Source organism: Scomber japonicus, chromosome 15, assembly GCF_027409825.1.
Source record: "Scomber japonicus isolate fScoJap1 chromosome 15, fScoJap1.pri, whole genome shotgun sequence".
Classification (NCBI taxonomy): Eukaryota; Metazoa; Chordata; class Actinopteri; order Scombriformes; family Scombridae; genus Scomber; species Scomber japonicus.
The window spans coordinates 20,991,841-21,014,376 of NC_070592.1; the positions used below are offsets into that span (position 1 = coordinate 20,991,841).

Sequence of the window (22,536 nt, forward strand, 5' to 3'; positions counted from 1 at the left end):
TACCCTCACCTATGGTCATGAGCTTTGGGTAGTGACCGAAAGAACAAGATCGCGGGTACAAGCGGCCGAAATGAGCTTCCTCCGTAGGGTGGCTGGGCTCTCCCTTAGAGATAGGGTGAGAAGCTCAGTTATCCGGAGGGAGCTCGGAGTAGACCCGCTGCTCCTCCGCGTCGAGAGGAGCCAGATGAGGTGGCTCGGGTATCTAGTCAGGATGCCTCCCGGACGCCTCCCTGGTGAGGTGTTCAGGGCATGTCCCACCGGTAGGAGACCCCGAGGAAGACCCAGGACACGCTGGAGAGACTATGTCTCTCGGCTGGCCTGGGAACTCCTCGGGATCCCCCGGGAAGAGCTGGACGAAGTGGCTGGGGAGAGGGAAGTCTGGGCATCCCAGCTTAGGCTGCTGCCCCCGTCACCCGACCCCGGATAAGCGGAAGAGGATGGATGGATGGATGGACATTTTCTGCCTCATTGTTAGCTAGGGTTAGTGTTAGGGTTAGGGTTAGGAGCTGATTGGTTAGGAGAATATGTTGTGTGATTATGGTGATGATGATGATGATGATGATGGCAAACTTGAGTTTTTGGAGTCAGTAATTGAAAAATTCAAAACAATGCAAGCTTCAGGTATCAAGCAGCGCTATTCTGCAACATTGTTTAATGTTTTTGGTGGAAAATATTTAAAAACCTGCAAGTGAGTGGGTGTTTGTTCTGTGCACTGACCTGAGTGAGGCTAATGAAAGTAGATTTCAGGACAGCATTTGCATCTGTACTCCAAGTTTGATTGTCACATTAGATGCAACAATATTCTGTTTGGGTTTTTTTGAGGCAATGAGGCGATGAGGCAAAATTGAAATCAGTTTATTGTCTTGCAAAACACTTTCCAAGCACTGTTGCACCATTTGCTAATTTCAGTTTATTTCAAAACAACCCCCCCACACACACACATGAACGAACACAATAGTTACCCAGGGCTAAAGCCAGCTGTAGATATCATCTAGACAGCACACAAACAAAATTTACATTGTTCCTGAGGTAAAATATTGTACTTTGACATTTAAGCACAAGTGGTTCTGCTGAGAACAACACTGAAAACAAGGGAATGGGAGGGAGAGTTAGACAGTATGAATGAAAGAGCTAGAGTTAGGTAGAGTATATAAACAGTGTATTTTTCCTGACAAACAGTTGTTTCTTAAAAAGGCCAAATTAGGGGGCTGGTAGCAATGGGCGTTTGAGCAGTCATGACAGAGCCTCGCCACACTTCCAAGGCATTCATACTTCCGTGTGTGTGTGTGTCTGTGTGTGTGTGTATATATACTTGGAGGCAGGAGAGAATGTGTTGTGTTCCTCCCTCAATCAGCTCAGGAGGACTTTTCAGTGTCAATCACTTTTGCACTCTGTAATCTAATACACACACACGCACACACAGTTACATGCCATGTGGATAATATGTCTAGATATGCTGTACATCTCTGCCTCTTTGCGTAAATTCAACCATCGCAAACAATGGCATGGGTGAAAAAGATCCTCTAAATCTAACATTGTCTCCACCACCGAGGGAGCTGATTAAGTCTTGTGCTGCTGAAACTAAGCCTACAAATCCATTTGCACAGAATACAACAGTTTGTGCTCATGACTCCGTATGTTCATAACAGTTTAGATAAAACTGACTCAGATATATGTTGGATGGTTTCACTTTCTCTATTATTTCTTTCGAGGCAATTTTTAAGTTTCCACAAATGCTATATGTCTATATATGTGAGGTGTTCTGGTCCCAATCTGCTCTCTGATATATCAGATCCAGGCTTTTCTCTACTGTAACAGCATATTTTTTATGCCTTTATAATCAAGTCAAAACTCTTTTATTTCTTCCTTTGCTTTGTTAAATTGTAAGAACTCACTTTGGATTTCAATGCGTAAGTTCTATTGACATTTCATGTTTTCCCTCTAAGCGAATAAAACCAGTCAGAATTGACTTCTTCCTGACTTTTTGAGATTATGCTTCAGACTTGACATTTTGTTATCTGCTGCAGCACGATGTGCGCTGAAATATATCAGTGTGTTCTTTAAATATTCTGCTACAAGGTACAAGCCAAGGAAATGTAGGCGTTTTGTATTTATGTTTTGCCAGAGTCGTGTTTTGGATGTACTGAAAACATGCCTTTTTTTGACTTCACTAAATGTACAAAGTGGATGTTAATGAGAACATATTTACTCCAGTTTTAAATCCAACTTTCTGTATGCTGGGGCACAATTGTATAAGAAACTGGACATCCACATGCCAGTATTTATTTACTCTTGCAACACATATGCTTCTCATTGGATCTTGTACATTCAGTTGCACAATGCATTAAAAAGAAAACAAGAAAAAAAAATCTCTCCTCCTATTTTATCAGATCCATATGATGATGATGATCTGAAGGTGAAGACACAGAGACCACGATCAGCTGACCAGCCAGGTGTGTTTCAGGCACAAACAGGTGAGTAATGTGTGTGTATGTGTGCAAGTTCACACTAGTGGAACAAAATGCACCCAACTTGACTTTTAGATGTGTGTAGCTAAGAATAAAGAGTGCCATATAGATAATAATGATACATTTCCCTTTAGAAGGATTGTTGAACCCTGGGCAGCTTTGCCTGAGTTGACCATTGGCATTTGTGGACATGCAGAATTGTGAACTTCAGTGTGTGTGTGTGTGTGTGTGTGTGTGTGTGTGTTTTTGTGTGACTTGGACGTCTTGCATAATTAATAGGATTGGAAAAGAAAGATTGAATTATTCATGACATGATACATTAAACATATTAATGTCACATGTATATATGCAGAGAAATGTGCTTATACGTACATGACATTACATGTTGGCTGCTTCACCCACACCAGAATAGGTCATATACTAATTTGAGCTTGTGCCCACATACACTCCCACTGTACGCACACCCGAGTTCCCATATACACAGCTCCAGCTGTGTGGAGGGGGAGAGCCCCTACCGCGAGGGAAACCCCTGGCTCTGTCTTGTCCTTCTCCTCTGTTCTCACCCCTCTTCACTTCTCCCCGTTCTTCCATTCCTCCAGGCATGTGTGATGAGCTTAAGCCCTGACTCACGGCATGTTAATGAAGATGTAATGCGATTAACGGACATGCAATTAATTTGATTTCCTTCTTTGCCATGTGATGACGCCTCTATCAAAGGACACGGCGCTCATAAACAATTTAGAGAGAGAGAGAAGTAGGCAAAGACTTGACTCGTAAATTTCTCTTTCAAGGGCGTAACTCAGAGAGAACAATGGAACAGTTTCCATAGGCTGTCTGGAAAACTGAACATCACGCACAGTCATGTTTAAACATCAATTACAGCTGCTTATGTACACATAAATACGCATCCCTCCTTAAAGAAGAGACACGCACAGACACCCTGGCACACAGATATGCTTGTTTACTGTATGTACCACTCCTGTTTATTCAAATATAAGATCATCCTTTGGGGCTTAATTTTTTACCATAATTCCATGAGTATTAAAGTCTTTGACTATCATCTTAAAACACATTTGTCTAACATGATCATCCTTATGAATATTCAGTCAATGTTAATTCACACTAAGGGGATTTAATTAATTAATGAAACATCTAAATCATCCACTGCCCATATCTGTATGGTATGGAGGAATATTCTATATAATGCCATGTGAAAATGATCTCCTATAGAACATTTACCAAAGGGGGAAAAGCTTCTATAAATAAAGGAAATGTGTTTGGTTGTTGTAACCACAAACACGCCCCCCACCCGCTTTAAAAAAAAACCTTTGTCAGATACGCCCTAGATTTTCTCTTGACTATTGTATAGAATTTGTTTGTCTTTTTGTTGTAGTAATATTGTAATGGTGTCACAGTGATCCAAAGAAAATTTTGATCTAATTCCATAAAATAAAAAGCAGAGAAAAACTAAGAACTGCTAAAAGCAATCAATACATCAAGGATTTGTTTTTGGGAAACATGACAGTGGAAAATGTACCAATGACTTATGCCTTACATCTCCACTAACAGTTACATTTACAGCAGTAAGTTTATAGAAATATGCTTTTGAATGTTGTTTTAAGTCTGGCATCGAAAAATGTTTTTAGTATCAAACATTGGAGCAGAGACCAAAGATCATGTTTTAATAACTAACCCTCTCCTCGTAGCATAAGAAGATGAACTATCATCTCTCTGTCCCTGTTTGTCTTGATTTTCAGGTGATCCTGCAGCAGAGGAGTGGTCACAGTGGAGTGTGTGTTCTCTAACATGCGGGCAAGGCTGGCAAGTGAGGACACGATCATGTGTTTCTTCTCCCTATGGGACACTATGCAGTGGTGCCCTGCGGGAAACACGCATGTGCAATAACACTGCTTCCTGTCCAGGAGAACCTGGAATCACAGGCTCAGGTACGTTAACCTAACACTCTACATCTAGAGATACACAGAATCTGAACATACTGTAAGCTTCAAGCTGCACTGTCAAATGTAAAATTTGATGAAGTGTAGCTTTAAACCATAGGTTTCCTGCTTACCACCTCACTCACCCACGCAGTATTAACCTGTCTTTTTACAATGTGTTAAGAAAGCTGGAAAACAGTGGTGTGTGTGCACACATACACGCAAGCACACACACATCGAGTGAAATCTGTGCAGCTGAAACATAATCTGACCGTGGTGTACCTAATGATAATGTCATTTCAATTCAAATTCCTGGCCAGAGGAGAGAGAAAGGGAGACAGGGATGCAGAGAGAGAAAGAGAGAGAGAGAGACATGACATCTGAGGTGCATGTCAGGAAGTCTATTAGACTTGCTACAGTTCAGAAGTTGATACTCCCTGGATTCTCTATCTTTAGCTCTCCTCTGCTCCTTCACTTTCCTTTCAGCACTGTTCTCATTTCCCTTGCCTTGTGTATTTATACATTAATTTTTATACAGAAAGTATAGATAGAAGATTGATTTATAGTTAGCAGATACACTAAAGATAATTTACCATGAAAGCTAAACTAACTTGTTTTCATTGCAATGTGTAAATGTGGAGATCTGTGTTCACATTACAGTGACATAGATAACATAGACATAGAAAGCATTCAAAGTGAGAACTACAGCTATGCCTTTTCTCTGGCTTCAAAGAAATTACTTTTTTATTTTTAGATGCAATATATCTAGCCAATCAAATTAAATTTTCATGTTCATACATGCTCTGCCGATCAGGGTGAGCATATTCAGCCCTATCTGCTTGCTATTAAAAGACAGCAGCAACATGAGGAGTGCCTTATTCAATTTTCTTCAGCAACACACATCACAAAAAATCAAGCCAGATCAAGTCACTGAAGGAATTTGTGCAATGCTCATCCTGAATAATGTAAGTTCTGCTCTGGTTTGATTGAGTGTAGGTCTTTTCTAGATAAAAATTGTGTACTGCCTGTCCAGCTCTTGTTTGATTGCCTCGATTGCAATGGAAGTGAAATCCTGTTTAGCACAGGCTGTCTGTCCCTCCCGTTATCCATTGCTAATGCTCAGCCCCCCGCCCCAACCAGAGGATAACAAAAAAAAACAGTGCTTCCTCATCAAATCACAGTCGTGCATCATCCAATGGCATAGGCGACCTATGCCATCCTATCCTAATTGTGTGTAACTTCTGTCTGTTGGAACCCCGTACAAATAAAGCGCCAGCATTAGGGTTTTCACCAGAATGAAGGGTATGTTTCAAGAAATCCCCTAGCTTTACAATACTTTGCCTGTGTACATGCATGGTGCTTTTGGTGAATAAAGACAGAAGTTTCCTCTACAGACCAACAAAAACAACAAAGACATAGTGGAACACTTTTCAGTGAATATTTCTTCTGAGAACCTGGTACTTTTTTTTTTTTTTGGAATCAGACAAAACCTTCCTGTCAACGGAGGAATTGCTGTAGATAACCAGCCTTACCATTTGTGCTTTTGCCCAACATGGGTAATGTCAAAATTAGCTGCAGTATATATCTGAGATGGGAAGCATGATTATCCTCTAGACAAAAAGGACACAAAGGATCATTTGGGTACTCCATTGTGACAAGAGGGACAATCAATCCTGCGGCTACTCAGTAGAATCAAGGGACCAAGGGAGTCATGTCTGAACCAGATATAATATACTCCACTAGCTTTCTGCACAACCGTATGACAAGGGGAGTGGTCGCTGATGATGTCCTTTCTCCTTGTCTATGGTGACTGGGGACTGACTGTGGGACTGTCTAAAGGTGCTTTTACACTGTGCAATTTTGGGTTTGGGCTGTCTGATATATAAGTTGACAATTTTTAACAATATGTGGTAAAAATCTTTGGTCATCAAATATAATAATGGGCCTAGATCTCACTCCAAGACGGCCGATTTGGAGCTTTGGCAGCCAAAGACAACCTGAATCATAATTATGTTGCTGTGACTGCTGCTGTGACCTACGTCTACAAACCAACCAATCAGAATATGACATGAAATAGCACAGAATACACTAGCCTTCATTCTAGCTGGCAGACAGCGGGGCAGTCTCTAGACTAACCTCCCTGAACCCAATGATTGGTGAGGGAGTGTGTCACAGGAGTACCACCATCCTCCATAACTAACCATTCTAATAATGCCAGTGGGAGATGGAAGGATGTGTTTGAAGATACACTGTTAAATGGAAGATCAGGGACTACTAACTTCTCCAAGCAAAAGCAGGGACCCTACTGTTTAAATGTCGATGTCGCAGCATGGGCCTTTCCACTTGTTAGTGAATGAGGAAGCTTTATAGAGCTAGAGCTTGAACTAACATGTTCACCTCATATAGAGGTTGAATATGTTATACTGGTGTATGTATGATGTAGAGTTTTCCATCAAGAGCTAGCTTTGACCTAGACCAAAAAATCTTTCATATAGATAACACATACTACACATTCCCAAAAGTGCATTTGTAGACTCATGTCTTTAAAAAATGTGCACTAATTCCTGTGTGTGCGACATATTGTGTGCGTGCGCCCAGAATGTATATGTGTAGTTATTATTAACCGTGCCTGCAACAGCATAAGGTGTGGGTGTTGATTTTGCTTTATCCTTTCTTATTGAAGTGACATTTAAGAGTAATTAATTAATTAAAGTGGAAGTCAGTGTTGTGTCACATAGTTCTGCTGTTTTGATTGCGTCTTCTGTGTGTCTGTGTGAGAGTTTTATGAGTTTGCACGAGTGCTCTGAAGAGTATTTGTCCTTGTGTACATTTTTAGGATATGTACGCTGTCACATTTGAGTTAGGAGTCAGTCACTGTTTACTGATGTTTACTCTCAGCCCCGCCTAAAAAGAAAACTAAATGAAAAAAAGAGAGGAACATTTTCCTTCCCTGTCGGTGCATATGCTAATCTTGTTTTTATGCAAATGTGCCAACGCGATTTGTATGTCTAAGTGCCTCATTTTCCATTCAGTGTCGATATTAATATCCTCAGCCGTTCCTTTGATGGGATATTGGTTGCTGTGTTATGTTCCATTTATTATTTCATTATTTCCCCCACTCCTCTGATGTCTTCTGACGTGGTTCTGGGATGAGGGGTGGGGGTTGGGGAGGGGCACTCCAGGGATTGCCTGAATGGGATCATACCAAATTCAACTAGACCACAAATATGGGGGTGATAGCAAAGAGATACAAAAAAACATACAATTAAGGCCCTCAATTGATGTTCCTGACTTTGAATTCAGTCACTCAAATCACAATTTTATTTGTCAAATACCATAAAAAAGTCAAGTTAAACAACTCCAGTTTCATTTTTAGAGAAAATTGAGTATATATATACACACACAGCTCATGCCTTTAAAACTTGCTTTTCAAAACATGGCATCCAATAGCTTGATTGATCTGAAAACTCTGCAAGTGGTGTGTTTTTTTAACCATCATCCTCTATTCCGTTTCATATGCATTTACTTGCAAAAGCAAATACACAAGGCACACAAGCATAAATGAAAATACACACGTTTTCTCCCAGAGTATCCTGAGGTGGGGAGAGTGCACTCTGCATACTTTATTTGGTAGTTGGCTTTGCAGGATTTTCTTTTCTTTTCTTTTTTTAATCATTTATTTGTGATTTTGCACAAGTTAAGACATAGAAGTATGGGTGTGTTAATAGTGGGGTGGATATGCCTGTGTGTGTATCCGCATAAGTTAGGAAGCATAAAAGAAAAGTTGTTTGGACAGAAATCCAATGAAGTGTAAATAGGAATTTTCTTCTTGTTTTTGCATGTGTAAAACTCCTAAATTAAGGTGATACATATAATCAATTTTAAGTAATGGTCTGGCTCTTGACAAAGCAAAGTAGGCAGTAATTGGTTCGGCAAATTAACTTTTTTTTTTTTTTTTTTTTTTGAATATGCACTGAAGTATAAGACTTTCATGCCCCAAAGCCTGCAAAATGAAGTAGTACCCCATACTTCTGTTCTATTTAGCTACTGCTCATTTGCCATAGACTCACTGACATTTAAAACACGGGGTAGAACAATGGCGCATTATGAACACAGTGTGCCTGGGTCAGTGCGTATAGTCAAACTGCTACAACACCACGCTTCCAGTAATCATTCAAGCAAGACAATGAGGGTGCATATAAGGATACAGTCAGGAACTCAGATGGCGAGCACACAAGCTTACACACACACACACACACACACACACACACACACACATACATATATATATACAGTATATGCAATTTTAAATAATGCATCCATGCTGTGCTTTGACCCTTTGCAAAAATGCTGGTAATGATGGTAATGGTTAGGCTCAATATGATAATAGACTACTTGTTTCAAAAGCTAGAAATGAAAAATTAAAAGTTGATATCTTTATACAGCATACATGATTATATGTGAGTGTATTTAATAATTTAATATATATATTTTAAAGAGATGTTAAGAAGTACTGCACCCTCATTACATATTGCCTTATTCTGATTGGTGCTGTGAATGTGTGCTTTACTGCACATGCTTGTATAGAGGAAGATGAACTTGGTCATTTTATCTTCTCTTTACAGTTAGACCTCAGATACACTTGTACTGAGTCGTGAGATGGAGATTCAATGTGGATGACTAATTAATGTCTTACAAGCAATCCTGTTGGGTTGTTGTTAAAATAAAAGATGCTAAATAACAGAAAGAGTGAATCTGTGTGTAAATGAATATTGGACTATATCAAGTTATGTTTGCGTCTGTCTCCTGAGAAGGTTTTACAAGTCAGCCCTCAAGAAATCTTCTTGCACTTTGAGGATGCCAGCAGAGCAGGCCCTGACCAATTTGGTGCCCTAGGCAAGATTTTAGCTGGTGCCCTTACGTCGTTGCCAATTCCACCTCCAATGTTCATGCCCTCACTCAGGAACTGAAAAGCTTAAAGTCTTTGAGATTGTTTTATTATTTTAGAAACATAAATAAGACTAAAAATAAAAACCGTATTAAAGAACCTGATGCTGCACTGCTGGAAGGCGCTGCTGAGATGGAGAAGGTGTTTACAGGTGGTCTAGGATTTGCAGGGGTGGGATTAAAATATTTCAAAAGGGCATCTGAAGAGAGAAGAGGAGTATATGTGACCATTGGGTGTTACATTATATTAATAAAAAAAACTGCTGATCCTGAAACCAAGCCAATAATGGCACCTATATGTGCACCTACATTGAAGCCTATATCTTTCTAAACACCAATTACCAAATAGAACACAGATACACGTTACCTGCATAAAAATGGTATCCATATAATTCAAGCGGTTTTTGAGTTATGAGATCAAAACTGTTACAATTGCTACCGGTCTCCTCTACACCTAGTATTCATGCACAAAACATGAGCACTTCTCCCACATGATGTACTGCTGTTTGCTATAAATAAAATACGTATCAATAATGAAAATGCAAGAGCGTACAACTATTAATTACCAAGGGGGATGGAAAAAGAAAAGCATTTTAATTGACTATTACAAGCTGGGCTAACAAGACTAAGATGTCAATAAAAAATGTGTGCCTGGTTTCTTGAGGCAGATGGTTTGTTGTGCAGCAACAACACACTTAAAAAGCGTAAACACCTGAATAGTATTTTTAATTTCCTCTAATGAATTTCAGGAGGGAGTAACAGAAATTAACCCTAGGTATTTATTCAATTAGTGAACGTTACTAGCATCATTTCTTGTTAATACTCTGCTCCAATGGTAGGTAATACGCAATATATAAAACTATTCATTCATCACACATTACCTCTGTCTTCTTCACATTTTGCCTCGTCTTCTCTTCTTCTTTCTTCCCAGGGCACCTGAGTGTTTTGGTCTTTTTGACATATTTGTATTAGGCTACTGATGATAAGAACGGGGTGGTGATGCTGCTGCAGGCAACCTAGAAAATAGGGTCTTTTTAATAGGCTATGCTAGTAGTTTTGTTGCTGTGGACTTTTCTGTAATATTTTGAAATGCTGGTTTTAAAATAGTATTAGTAAAACATAGCAGAAGTAAAGTTTAGTTGTTTTTTTTTCTTCCATCATTTGAGGGCTCTCTCTGAATGGACACCGCCCTGATCATTCGCCTGTGCTGCCTATGCCACGACCGGATCTGGATGTCAGTTATATTTTATTATTATCAGGATTAATTAAATTTAATACTTTGGAAATATGCATTATTTTGTGCCTGATACTAAAATATTTATAGCTGATATGCTTCAGCACACTACATCAGCTACATTAAAATGCCACCTTTCAAATCAGTAACAACTGCTCCACCGCCACAACTTTCTCAGTGTATTGTGCTGAATCATAATTCCCACGCTAAGTATCTTTTATTTGATGGATAATGAATGGAACAGTGTATTAAAATGACTAGGAATACAATTGGGATTGCTTGTTTTCGGGTAACCCATGACACACGTCAACCTCAATAATCTTCAAGGCTACAAGGAGAAGTTTAGGACTGGGTTCTTTTAAAGCCATTACTAAATTTATGGACAGTCTTTTCTAGCTTTAAGTAACTTCAGTAACGTGGAAATCAGTTGCTAGGAAACACACATACTTCATACGCACCATCCAATCAAAAGCAAACAACAGTGTGAAAAGGGAGTCATGAACTGTATTATGACTTCTTAATATTGTAGTATAATATATCTTATGATGCGTTTATTCTAGTTTGTGAGGCCAACCAATAAATTAAACTTGAAAGCCAAACATTCACCTTCATCTGCTCCTATCAAGAAAAATGTGTGTTTCAGAGTTTGTATTTATACCATTTAGAATGGGAGGGAAATTATAGGGGATTACAGGGATTATACAACCGTGTTCTTGGTTAATATCTAACCAAGCAAATCTGGCCATTTAGTCTAATATTACAGCAATATATAATGTTTATAATTTACTGCATATTCTATGTTTAAGGGAAATACATAAAATTTAAAATCCTCTAAGTTTACATCACTATTAAACAGCATTTTAAGGGAGTGTCCTTTCAGATATATTATTATCTTGTATTAGCAAATTCACATTAGCTTTGTCATTTATTATTTTATTTAATAACAAGGCTTTATAAGAACTTCTGGTGCAGTGCGACCATGTTTCATTTTCATAATGCATTAATCTCCACTTAGTAAACACCTATGTTAAGAACAACTGGTGCAATGCAACCAGCTCAGAAAGGCCTGCAAATGAGTTTACTTAAAGAAGCATTTCACTAAAATCAACATCACAAGTGTAGCAAAAAGCCACACAAATGCGTCAAATGGATATATGCAAGATGCTTTGTTCTCCCTGCTGTTCTTTCACCACATATCAACTCTATACAGCAGCTTGAAGACACACTGATACCATGTATTGCTGAATTTAAGAATATCTCATTATTTACCAGCATTCCATATCTGCATACTCTTTAATACCTCCATCTCTGTCTCTGCCTTCTACTCCAGCTCCTCTGAGCCTTCCTTCACAGAAGACTTAATTATTTATCGCCATGATTTATTTAGCTTCGCTCAACACAGGACCAGCAATCTTGGTCCTGCTGTCTCCAACTTTCTCTCCCTCCCTGCTTCTGTACCTCCCTCCCGCTCTCTCTATCTTGATTTGTGTCTCTCTTCCGGCATCTCTCCAAATCTGCTCCTCTCTCTTCCTTCCATCTCTTTCAACATTCTGTTTTTCCATTTCAAGCTGTTTTAAAAATGTTTTGCATTCTTTCAAATTGGCTCATAATCGTCTTCATTTGTTATGTTCATCTGTTTTTAATTTCATCCTTCTCCATACACCAATCCTGTCAATCATCTTTTCCTTCTTTGGTTTCTCTTGAGTATTTTTTCAGCATATTTGTTTTCCTCTTTGCAGCTTTATTCTTACTAATCTTAGGTCAGGTGTAGTCTTTGAGGACGTGTCTGTGTGTGTGTGTGTGTGTATGTGTGTGTGTTTCACTTACATTGCACAATCTGCCAGTACCACATGGCTGGAACACATCAAGTCGACGCGTTCCCGCAAAGACGTAGCTCTCAGTGAAGCGGCATCACAAGACGAGTCTTGAAGTAAAATTCATTATCGGCAAAGTTTCTGTGCAACTCCACTGCTCATTTATTCTATTTTCATTTATTTCAACTTCATCTATTTCTAAAATGGGATGAGATGTGCAATAAAGTGGGAGGGGGGGGGGGCATTTTCAATACTTTAATTGGTGTTTGAAGTGTTTGAAGTCTTTGGATCCTTTGGTTTGCTGTGTATAGTAACTGAAAGCTTTAATAATGTCAGTAGGAAGCTTACCACATTCATTTCCTTGTCATGACCAGAGCTGCATGACTTCAAATGCCAGTGTCCATTCCTAACATCCATTTTCTCCATTATGTACAGCATCACTTTTTTCTCTGCTAATTGGAATGATTTTTTGGTGGAGGTCAGAGGTCACCTCCTTCATGTTTTTTAAGGAATGTGCTCATACTCATTTAATCTCTCATGTTTCTCTCATTCTCTAACCCTGTATTGCCTGTGATGGGATGCTCCACCCCCTCCTTACCCTCCCTACCTCCATCCCTCCCTCCCCTCATTCCTCATTCCTCATGTTGTATGGGTGCGTGTGTGTGGGTGTTTGCAGTGCATGGGCTGTGGGAGGAGTGGTCGTCATGGAGTCTGTGCTCTGTGACCTGTGGGAGGGGCACCAGGACGCGAACCAGGAAGTGTGTGAACGAAGGCGGGGCCGTGACTTGTGGACGGCCTGAGACACAGACCAAACTGTGCAACATAGCAGTGTGCCCTGGTTAGTACCATCCCCATTTACATAACATACCCACTCTCTCGCTCTCTCTCTCTCTGCCTGTCTTCCTGTTCAACCACGACTCTGTCCTCTTTTTTTTTAATCCAAAAGCAGTCGGGTCACTCACTCTTGACTTTACATTTGTATGCATTTAAATTGTGTATTCTTCCATTATAGCTCAAGTCTCTCTCTGTTATTAAATTGTCAACTAATGCTGCATTCACTTCACATTGTGCAAACCATAATTTTAAGCAAAAACTGTTCATTTCACCTCACATAATAGAAGCTTTTCAGGGAAGACCTTGTGACTTGACAAAGCAGGAAACGCGCAGGTGTAAATAATAACTTTAATGCTGGTGCCATTGCAGCATTCCGGCGAGGCCTTGTCAGTGAGTGAGTATGCATAATACCACAGCTCTGGCTCACCTAAATAGAATGCAGCCATCATTAATGTTACTAATTCCACATGTTCTTTTCCATCTTTGACAAGTAAAAATGTCATGGACAGGGTCTATTCTGAGTCTGAAATATCAGGAATGTCTGACAGCTACAATGTGTCTGCCTTGGAGAGCAGCGCTACCAAAGTGTCAACAAAATGATGGCTGCAAAATTGGCTCCAAAGTTACCATCACTGGCAATTACTGTACATCTAATTTAGCACCAGTAGAATCAATTAAGTAATGCAATTACTTTTTTATTATTGATTGATGCAATATATTTACAAGCTCTGCATCATCAGTAATTTTCTCACGTATCTATTTATTTTGTTGTTTTTATATATATATTTTTAGCCACATTAGCGGCAAAGCTCTACACAGAGTAATGTCAGTTGCTCAGTCAGTTGTTTAGGTGGGTGGTCTGACTCAAATATCTCAACAACAACTGTATGGATTGCCATGTCAATTGGTGCAGACATTCATATCCCCTTCACAATGAAATTTTAGCAAATACCTGCAAAAACTAATGACACTGACTCTAAATCAACTTCAGATGTACTTTAGCAAATGTTAGCATGCTAAACTAAGAGAGTAAACATTGGCCTGCTAAAGATTAGCTTGGTAGCATTGTCATTGTGATTATGTTTGCTTGCTGTCATTAGCTTTTGGCTCAAATTGCCACAATGCCTCAGTACAGCTTCATAGAGCTGGTAGGTGGCTGTCGACTTTTAGTCTCATTTGTACATTATTTCCTGCTTTCCTCTAAAAAATAATCAATATTGTTTTATATTGACTGATTATTATATTGACAAATGCATTATATTGGCAAAGGAGCCATATAATGTTTGATTGTATTTGGATTAAGTTAATAAAACTGCTTTAAATGTACCACATGCAACACTATAAAAACAGCCAATTTAGGTTTAATTACCATTCATCTAGTAATGGGGGTAACCAACTTGAATTAATACATGAACACTAACACACTTTTTTGTTTTTTTTCTGTTGACATGGTGTGAATGCAGCATCTACCTGATCTTTCCCACCTGCTCACACTCACTCACTGCTTTAACTCCTGTATCCACGCTAGATTTTTTCATTTCCATCATCATCAGCGCTGGTATTCAGACCCACTTTTCAAACTCTCACTCAGCCATCATGTACTGTAGGATCGCTGCCTAGCAAAGCCTTTAGGTTGGAGTTCTATGCTGCGTTCATGGTTGGCTTGGTTTAGATTGTTGAGCAGTCTGGCAGCGCAGCTCTTCAGCTATTGTCTCTGAGATTACCTATTAGGCCTATACCTTGTCAAGAACAGCAATAAGTCTCCAGTGCAGCCCTATCTAATTCTGGAGGAGAGGGTACCCCAGGCCTTTATACCAATCTGGCTCAGACTGTCCAGCTGGAACATCTTTATCAGGCTGCCACTGGTCTGGAAGAGGGCCGACTAGTGATTGAAAAAAAGTGTCAATGGTGCGGTCTCTGAAGGAATAGCAGGGCATGCTTCGACCAACAAACACAGTAGCTTTATCTTATCCCCTAAAATGCAAATATCAATATCTCATTAAATAAGGTAAAAAAAGGTAAAGTTCAAATCTGACATAAAGGAAAAGCCTTTGGCATTTAAAACTCAAAGTATACTTTAGGTGTGTGCATCGTCTCTGTGCAATTTTACTGTTGTATTTGAAGTGTCCTTTTTTAAGAGCCACTTACTCTGAAAGCATTGACATTAGAAAGGAATATTCATTTCAGTGATTTAATTTGTTCCGTGTTTTCTCTGTTGGCAGAATATGAATGGTTTTACATAACGTTGGAATAATGGCATTAATGGACACACAGACACTAAAACATAAGACAGTTTATAGCTGAATTGGTGGCTGCTCACTGAATAATACCTTCTTTTTTTCCCCTGAATTGATTTTAGTCCGGTGAGAGTGTGTGCTTGTATAATATGTAATCACTCACAGGCTGAGCAATTATCACAGGGTAAGTGCTTTTTATTTATTATTGCTAAAGCAAAGAATCCTGTATCATATTTCCCTGGATTGTGGATACACAGTCCCTTTACATTTAACTAAATGTGACTGGAGCCTTTTAGTGTCCTCATGCTCCCTACTGACTGATATATATTTTTGTTTTGCTTTTTAAAAATTTATTTATTTATTTCAAAAGAGAAGTTTTGTAAGGTTAATATTTAAATAAAACAAAACCATCCCTGTTTCCAGACAAAGAGGGTGCAAAGTTAGACTCAAAGAGGGAGGAATAGGGAGACGCCGTAATGTAAAGTATGGCCTCCGGGATGTTTTGCCATGCTGTTTTGGGAACAGTGATGGAAAGGAGAGGTTTTGGGAGAAAGGGTAGGCACTTTCTTCAAGGGCCTTAAGGAAATCTGTGTATGTGTGTTTTCATATGTGTTTGTGTATATGTGTGTGTGTGTATAAATCTATCACAACAGATTCAGTGTGCTTTGGGGAGTTCAAAGGCAATGGTCCTTTGAAATGATGAATACCGCATAGGCAATTTAACAGAAACTTCCACACATAGAGGAAAGAGCTCTGATGGATCTCGCCTATATATCTATATCTATATCTATATCTATATGCACGAGCGTAGATTTGCATTTCATTTAATTGGACTCCTTGTCTGTTACACTGGCATGTCTCTTTTTTTGGCATGTCTCTTTTTTAGACACGTGCTAAGATAAAAAGTCAAACAAATGCATGTATATGTGGGCAGAGCTGCAAATGTTAATATGACAGCTGTTGCATCAAATAAAGAAAATCAACAGGGTTAGGGTTAGAGTAAAAATCAGCAGCAATTTCATACATGAATAATTAATTTAATCATCATATTAGACCTTTCAGAGCAAACGAGAACTAAAATGAACTCATATGTAGGCAGAGCGGCTTGAAATTGCCTTTATGTTTTTTAATATCGCCTTTTTTCTCTCAATATAAACATCCCATTCATAGCCAAGCACATATAGTTAATAGTCTTAAATGCAGGCAAATTGATGGCAAGAAGAAAGCTTCCTGTCAGAGAGCTGTTTGTTTGTTGTGGTACTTGATCTCGTCTGACTGGGAACTGCCTTTACATGTATGCAGCTTGTTTTGATTAAACAGTTTTTGCTCTCAGTTGAAGCCATATTTTGCGACTCTTATCTTCACATGCTAACAAGCTTCCTGTCACAATGTGTATTTAATATTTGTGTGATTTTAGGTGTTATATTTGAAGAGCAATTGTTCTCACACTGATCGAAAGATGAGAATATATATTAAAAATTAAGATATTTTTGTGGTTTCTTTCTCACGTAAGCAAAAAAATCTTGACACTTTAATTACTTTGGATTAGTCATGTTCACACTTGAAGTCTAGGTCACAGTTCATTCTATGTATGTCATCTCCAACAGCGTTTGTGTTGCAGCTAGCTGGAACACTGTACGAGTCACACACAGCGTGATTGACCACATCACCAATAAGAGCTGGCAATGCCCTTCCCCCTTGGGAGAACCAGACAAATACATTTACAGCACTGTACTTCACTTTCTCCTCGACTTAAAACCCCTGTGTGTAGAATGTGGGCCTCAATATATCATACTGAGTCCAAACAAAATCAATTCTTTGAATTGCTATTCTTGTTAATATAGAGAAGAGCAGTCCGCCTGGTGGAGAATCCTACAGTACATACACAGAAGCTAGGTGTGTTGCATGAGTGCTGTGGTTTAGCAGTTTCCAAATTGAATTTATTGCATGTATTTTCACTTAAAGATGTAGTAAGCGATAATAATCCAATAAATTTTTTGTCAAAATCACTGAATCCCTCCTCACTATCCGCTAGCTGTCCCTTCTAAAGTGCGCACTGAAAAAAAGTCTGGTTTCAATCATAGACTGTATAAAAGAAATGGACATAACATCTGTGACGTCACCCATTGGTTTGTGGACTGCTGCTTGGAAGCCAATAGTTTCGAATCTAGGCAGCGCCATCTTGAAAATTTCAGGTGCATGCTGGGAAAAATAAAAACACTGATTCTACTTACATGGATATGAGGCGGGACCATGGGCGGAGCGGGGAGGTTGCGATATGTTGCGAGGGCTGGATCTCGAGGACATTGGTCAATCAACCTGTCAATCACGACGTAGCCACTAGGGATAGCAGTCATATCAAATCAATCACCAAAACAGCCTTCTATCAGCTAAAGAACATATCCAGAGTGAAAGGTTTTATGTCTCAAACAGACCAGGAGAAGTTGATTCATGCTTTCATCTCCAGTAGACTCGACTACTGTAACGGTCTTATGACTGGACTCCAACAAAAAAGCATTAAACAGCTGCAGCTCATTCAGAACGCTGCAGCTCGAGTTTTAACCAGAACAAAGAGATCAGAGCACATTACTCCAGTTCTAAAGTCTTTACACTGGCTCCCAGTCAGCTATAGAATAGATTTTAAAGTTCTGCTACTGGTCTACAAATCACTGAATGGTTTAGGTCCAGGTTAATTGTATGTTTTAATGTTTCTCAAATTGCATGTTTTTCTGTTTTATGTAGCTAAAGCACATTGAGTTGCCATTGTGTATGAAATGTGCTATATAAATAAAACTGCCCTGCCTTGCCTAGGGATGGGCATGATTAATCGATGATCGATAATTGATCGTTAAAAATATTGTCGATCACATGAAATTTTTATTGATGAAACGCTGGTTTCAAATAGAAGTTGTGTTGCGAAGTGTGAGTCTTGAAGCAATGCAATGAATTTCACCATGTAGCAGCGATGAGACATCTTACCACTGGGGGGCGATATTTGACACAGAAAACGGCTCAGGTACTTACCAGCTGCCGTAGATATCAAACGTAAACATGAAGAGGCCAAGGCGAAGTTTGGCGTGGGAGTTTTTCAAACTAAGAATGACAGAGTTCATTGTAAACCTGCACCTTGGCCAGGCTACCCAGGATAGCACCACAATGCCTCTGCATCCCGGCTACTTCGGTCCGACAGAGCGTTTCAGCTGACTGTCACCAGGCTGCGCTCACTGATCCTTGAGCATGCTAACATGCTAACATGCTAATCAACAAGAATCAGTAGGCTGGAGTTACTTTGTTAGCAGTGGACAGTCACCACTGCAGCCTTTAGGTGAGTCACTCTTGTTGTTTTATGAGGCTCTAGTTAAATAATATCTCTGTCACTCACTCTGCCTCTTTCTCTCTCTGCTCGGCTGGGTGCATTTTGGAGTCCTTTAACGTTATATTTTAGCAATTTAGACAATTTAGAAATTAGGCAATTCGGACAAATATTCTGTTTTTTGATTAAGTTGTTATTAGATTTGATTGTTTTTTTGGAAGTGTTTCTAAAAGAGGCTCAATTGTGTTTAACCACTTAACGCACGCTGTTCCGTCTACGGAACGGGACGGATGTTAGGAGGTAGCCACAAGTTCTTCTAAATGTTTTAAACACCAACCCTTAAACATATATATTCATGCCGTACATCGTTGGAAAGCTTAGATTGTCCTGATTCATTCAAGACCACTCACGACTTATATGGTTGCTCACAGCCGTAATAGTATTAGCGATTAGCTCGGCTAGCCCCTGAGCTAAGTAAGAAAAGCTATAATGCCTACATACCTTCAAAGTCTTCTCTTTATCCACAACGATCATCTTATGACTCAGGACTTTCTGTACAGCTCGCCAAGTATCCATTCTTGTGAAATATGAAATCCGTTTCCATAAAACCGGAATATTTTCCTCAATATGTCCATGTATTTAGTCCAACACGTAACGTAATAACACAAATAACAAACTATATACGGTCCGTTTACGTCATTTCCTGACCTGCACGTCCATCTCAGAGTACACGTGACTAGATGTTTACGACCGTGAGCCTCTTCTGCTTCTGACGACACCACACACAAGCCAATCGGTGTTTAGGATTAGGCAGTACATGTCTCCAAAGCCAATGAGGACATGGCTTTGATTGACTGCTGTTCTAGCCTATGGAAATATTCGGTGAAATGACGTTGATAACCTTTTAGCCAATAGTCAGAGGTTTCCAACGGTGTATGACACTAAGCTATTACGTTTGGCTGTCCATAAACAAACTCCAAGTGTAACCGGCGTGCGCCCGGTGCGTAAAAGAGTTGAACCATATATCATTACGCACTCGGCATTTTGGTACACGGTTGGTTCTTCTTCGACTTGACATATGACTTATAGCAAAATAAACAGATACATAGATAGATAGATAGATATGGCCAAACAAAAAAATATGGTTATATGTAATAATAATAATAATATTAATAATAATAATAATATGGCATCGGATTCAAGTCACTTTTCTGCAGTGTTCGTTGGTTTTCACTCAAATATCAACAACTTTTCTTCTCATTTTCCCCCACATCGCTTCTTTACCTTTTAACACAAAAGTAAGACAGTAGAACACAACAATCTGATAATAATCTAAATGAATTAGTTGTAATAAAAAAATGAAAGTTGCACTATTCAATACTGTTAATTTAAAAATGAGTTAGTGAGATGATATATGTAAAGCGGCAAAGGCGTCCCTCACAGTGACAAACCTACAGAGAATTATCACCCACCTCTGTTCCACTCAGGCCTATTGAGCCTCATTTGATTCACTCTCACCATTCCAATTGTGATTGCTCTTATCAAGTTTGGTTGTGCTGTACGCTGAGATGTTTGTTATCTCACTGTTTATTTATTTATTTATGATTGTTGTGTTACTTGTTTTTTGTACTGTCACTGCAAACCAAATTTCTCCTCGAGGGACAATAAAGCTCTGAACTCTGAACTGAACAACATTGTTACCTGTAGCAGCAAGCTAAAAATCAGCGCTATAAAGCAAAGTTACGAAAACAGCTGGATAACACAGTGGAATGTGTAGCTGCTATGAGCCAGATGTGTCCGTCAAGAATTGATGCTAAGCAAAACAGTATGAAAGAAGGCCAGAACCACAACTCCAAATGGATCCTATATACTGCTCTATCTCTGCTGATGTTTAAACAGGGGAGTGAGCAATTTTGTATTATTAGATTCAAAATTCAAGATTCAGTAATTTATTGCCATGTAACTTAGTTGTTAGGATTTACCTCGTTGTCCTCATGACAGAACATCAAACAATCACAGTATAACAGTGAAGCCACATAATAGGGAAAAAAAACACATAATACATGAGTCCCACTCCTTAAAACATTACATACATCCGTGGATCTAAGATAATAACAGCCCAGGAAGAAAGTCTTGTACAAAAAAAGAATTATATGTCAGGTGCTTTAAAATACAGTGCTTTGCTATTGTAAATTTGCTGATGCAGAATTAGGGAGCCATTTAGTAATTGGATGGTTCTGCAGTAAGTGCTGTTGAGGAAATGGGATGTCTCGGTTTTGATGGCCCTGAGTCTTTTTCCTGAGGGGAGAGTTATTAAGAGCGGGTTGGCGGGGCACGTGGTGGTTTCGACCTTTGCACTGAATGCAGGTCTCATAGATGTCAGAGATTGGGGTGAGTTTGCAGCTGATGTTTTTTGAGCCAGAGCAAAATATTCTCACCAGCTGCTTCCTCTGCTGAGCTGCGGAGTTGCCATACCACACAGATATAGAAAAAACACTTTCTATCACACCTCTGTAGAACTGCGGCATCACCTCTTTAGATACCACAAACCTTTTCAGCTGGTGTAGGGAAAACAGTCTTTGGTGGGCTTTCTTGATGATCCAGATTGGATGGAGTTGTAATCCCATTTCAGAGAGCTGGAGATTGTTATTCTGAGAAACTTGAAGCTGTCCACTCTCTCCACCTCCAGGCTGTTTATAGTCTTACCATCTCAACCACCAGCTCTTCAGTTGTGGAGATGTTCAGTTCCAAATTGTACAGATAGCATCAGTCAAAACAAGAGACTAATTTGTCTTGTAACACAAGATTAGCCCTAGCATATGTGTTTTTATCACATTTAAATATTTTTACAGTCACAGTGTAAAGTGCAGTCATTTGTGTACAGTGAATACAGGAAAGGTGATAAGTAGGCGCGATGCAACCTTGAGGGGCGCCAGTGTTGCATGCATAAGGTTTTAGAGAGACTGTTGTTCATTTAGACTACTTGTGTTCTAAGCTGTAATATGTCAAAAATTCAAGGACTTCAAGAGTGATTGACTCCTAGTTGCCATCACTTATAATATATAACTGCAGGATGGAATGGATTTCCTCCACAGACATATTTGGGGTATATAGGGTAGGTGTCTAAGCTGACTGTGTAGGCACTCAAAGATTACAGATGTTAATGCAAACAGGTCTATAATCTTTCAAACAGCTGATGTTGGATTTATTCGGCATCAGGATTATGACAACAGATACAAAACATGCAGTAACTTTGCATTCCAGGAGAAAAATATAATTGGAAACCACTGCAAGTTCATCTGGAAAACATGTACATTTTTAAACAGTATAAAGGCAATAACGTGTCCATGTTGTGTTTATAGTTTAACTGGTCGAAACTGTCTAAAACAATTAATTAAAGCTGCTTTAACATTTAAGTAAATTCAAGTAATTACGCATTGTTCAGAAATTGTTGGAGTTGGAGTTCTTTTGTAAAATTTGACAAGCAAAAACAAATTAAAGCTTGAGTCAATAATCCAACTCCAGGCAACATATAAATTAGATTTTTTTCCAGCACAGGTGACACTACTGCCAACAGTACGAGGCAATGTATTGTTGCTCAATCAAAATGATTACCTCTAGGAATGCATGTTACTGCGTATTAAGTAAACCAGGATTGGTGTGACAATGCTTTTTCATTGCAATATTCCAATACAGCGATACAGTGCAAGTGTTCTTTTGTCAGACTGCTGTTTAAACTGTCAAAGGTCAAG

At 39.2% G+C, this 22,536-nt stretch overlaps 1 protein-coding gene across 1 annotated transcript in view; it reads left to right on the forward strand.

Moving 5' to 3' along the window:
* The window catches only part of adgrb2 (adhesion G protein-coupled receptor B2), a 146,012-nt gene that overhangs the window by 33,904 nt on the left and 89,572 nt on the right, over window positions 1-22,536 (forward strand). Inside the window, exons 2-4 of the mRNA XM_053334205.1 lie at window positions 2,391-2,474; window positions 4,226-4,414; window positions 13,077-13,238. Of these exons, the coding sequence (XP_053190180.1) occupies window positions 2,391-2,474; window positions 4,226-4,414; window positions 13,077-13,238 (435 nt within the window). The remainder of the gene's footprint in view (window positions 1-2,390; window positions 2,475-4,225; window positions 4,415-13,076; window positions 13,239-22,536) is intronic.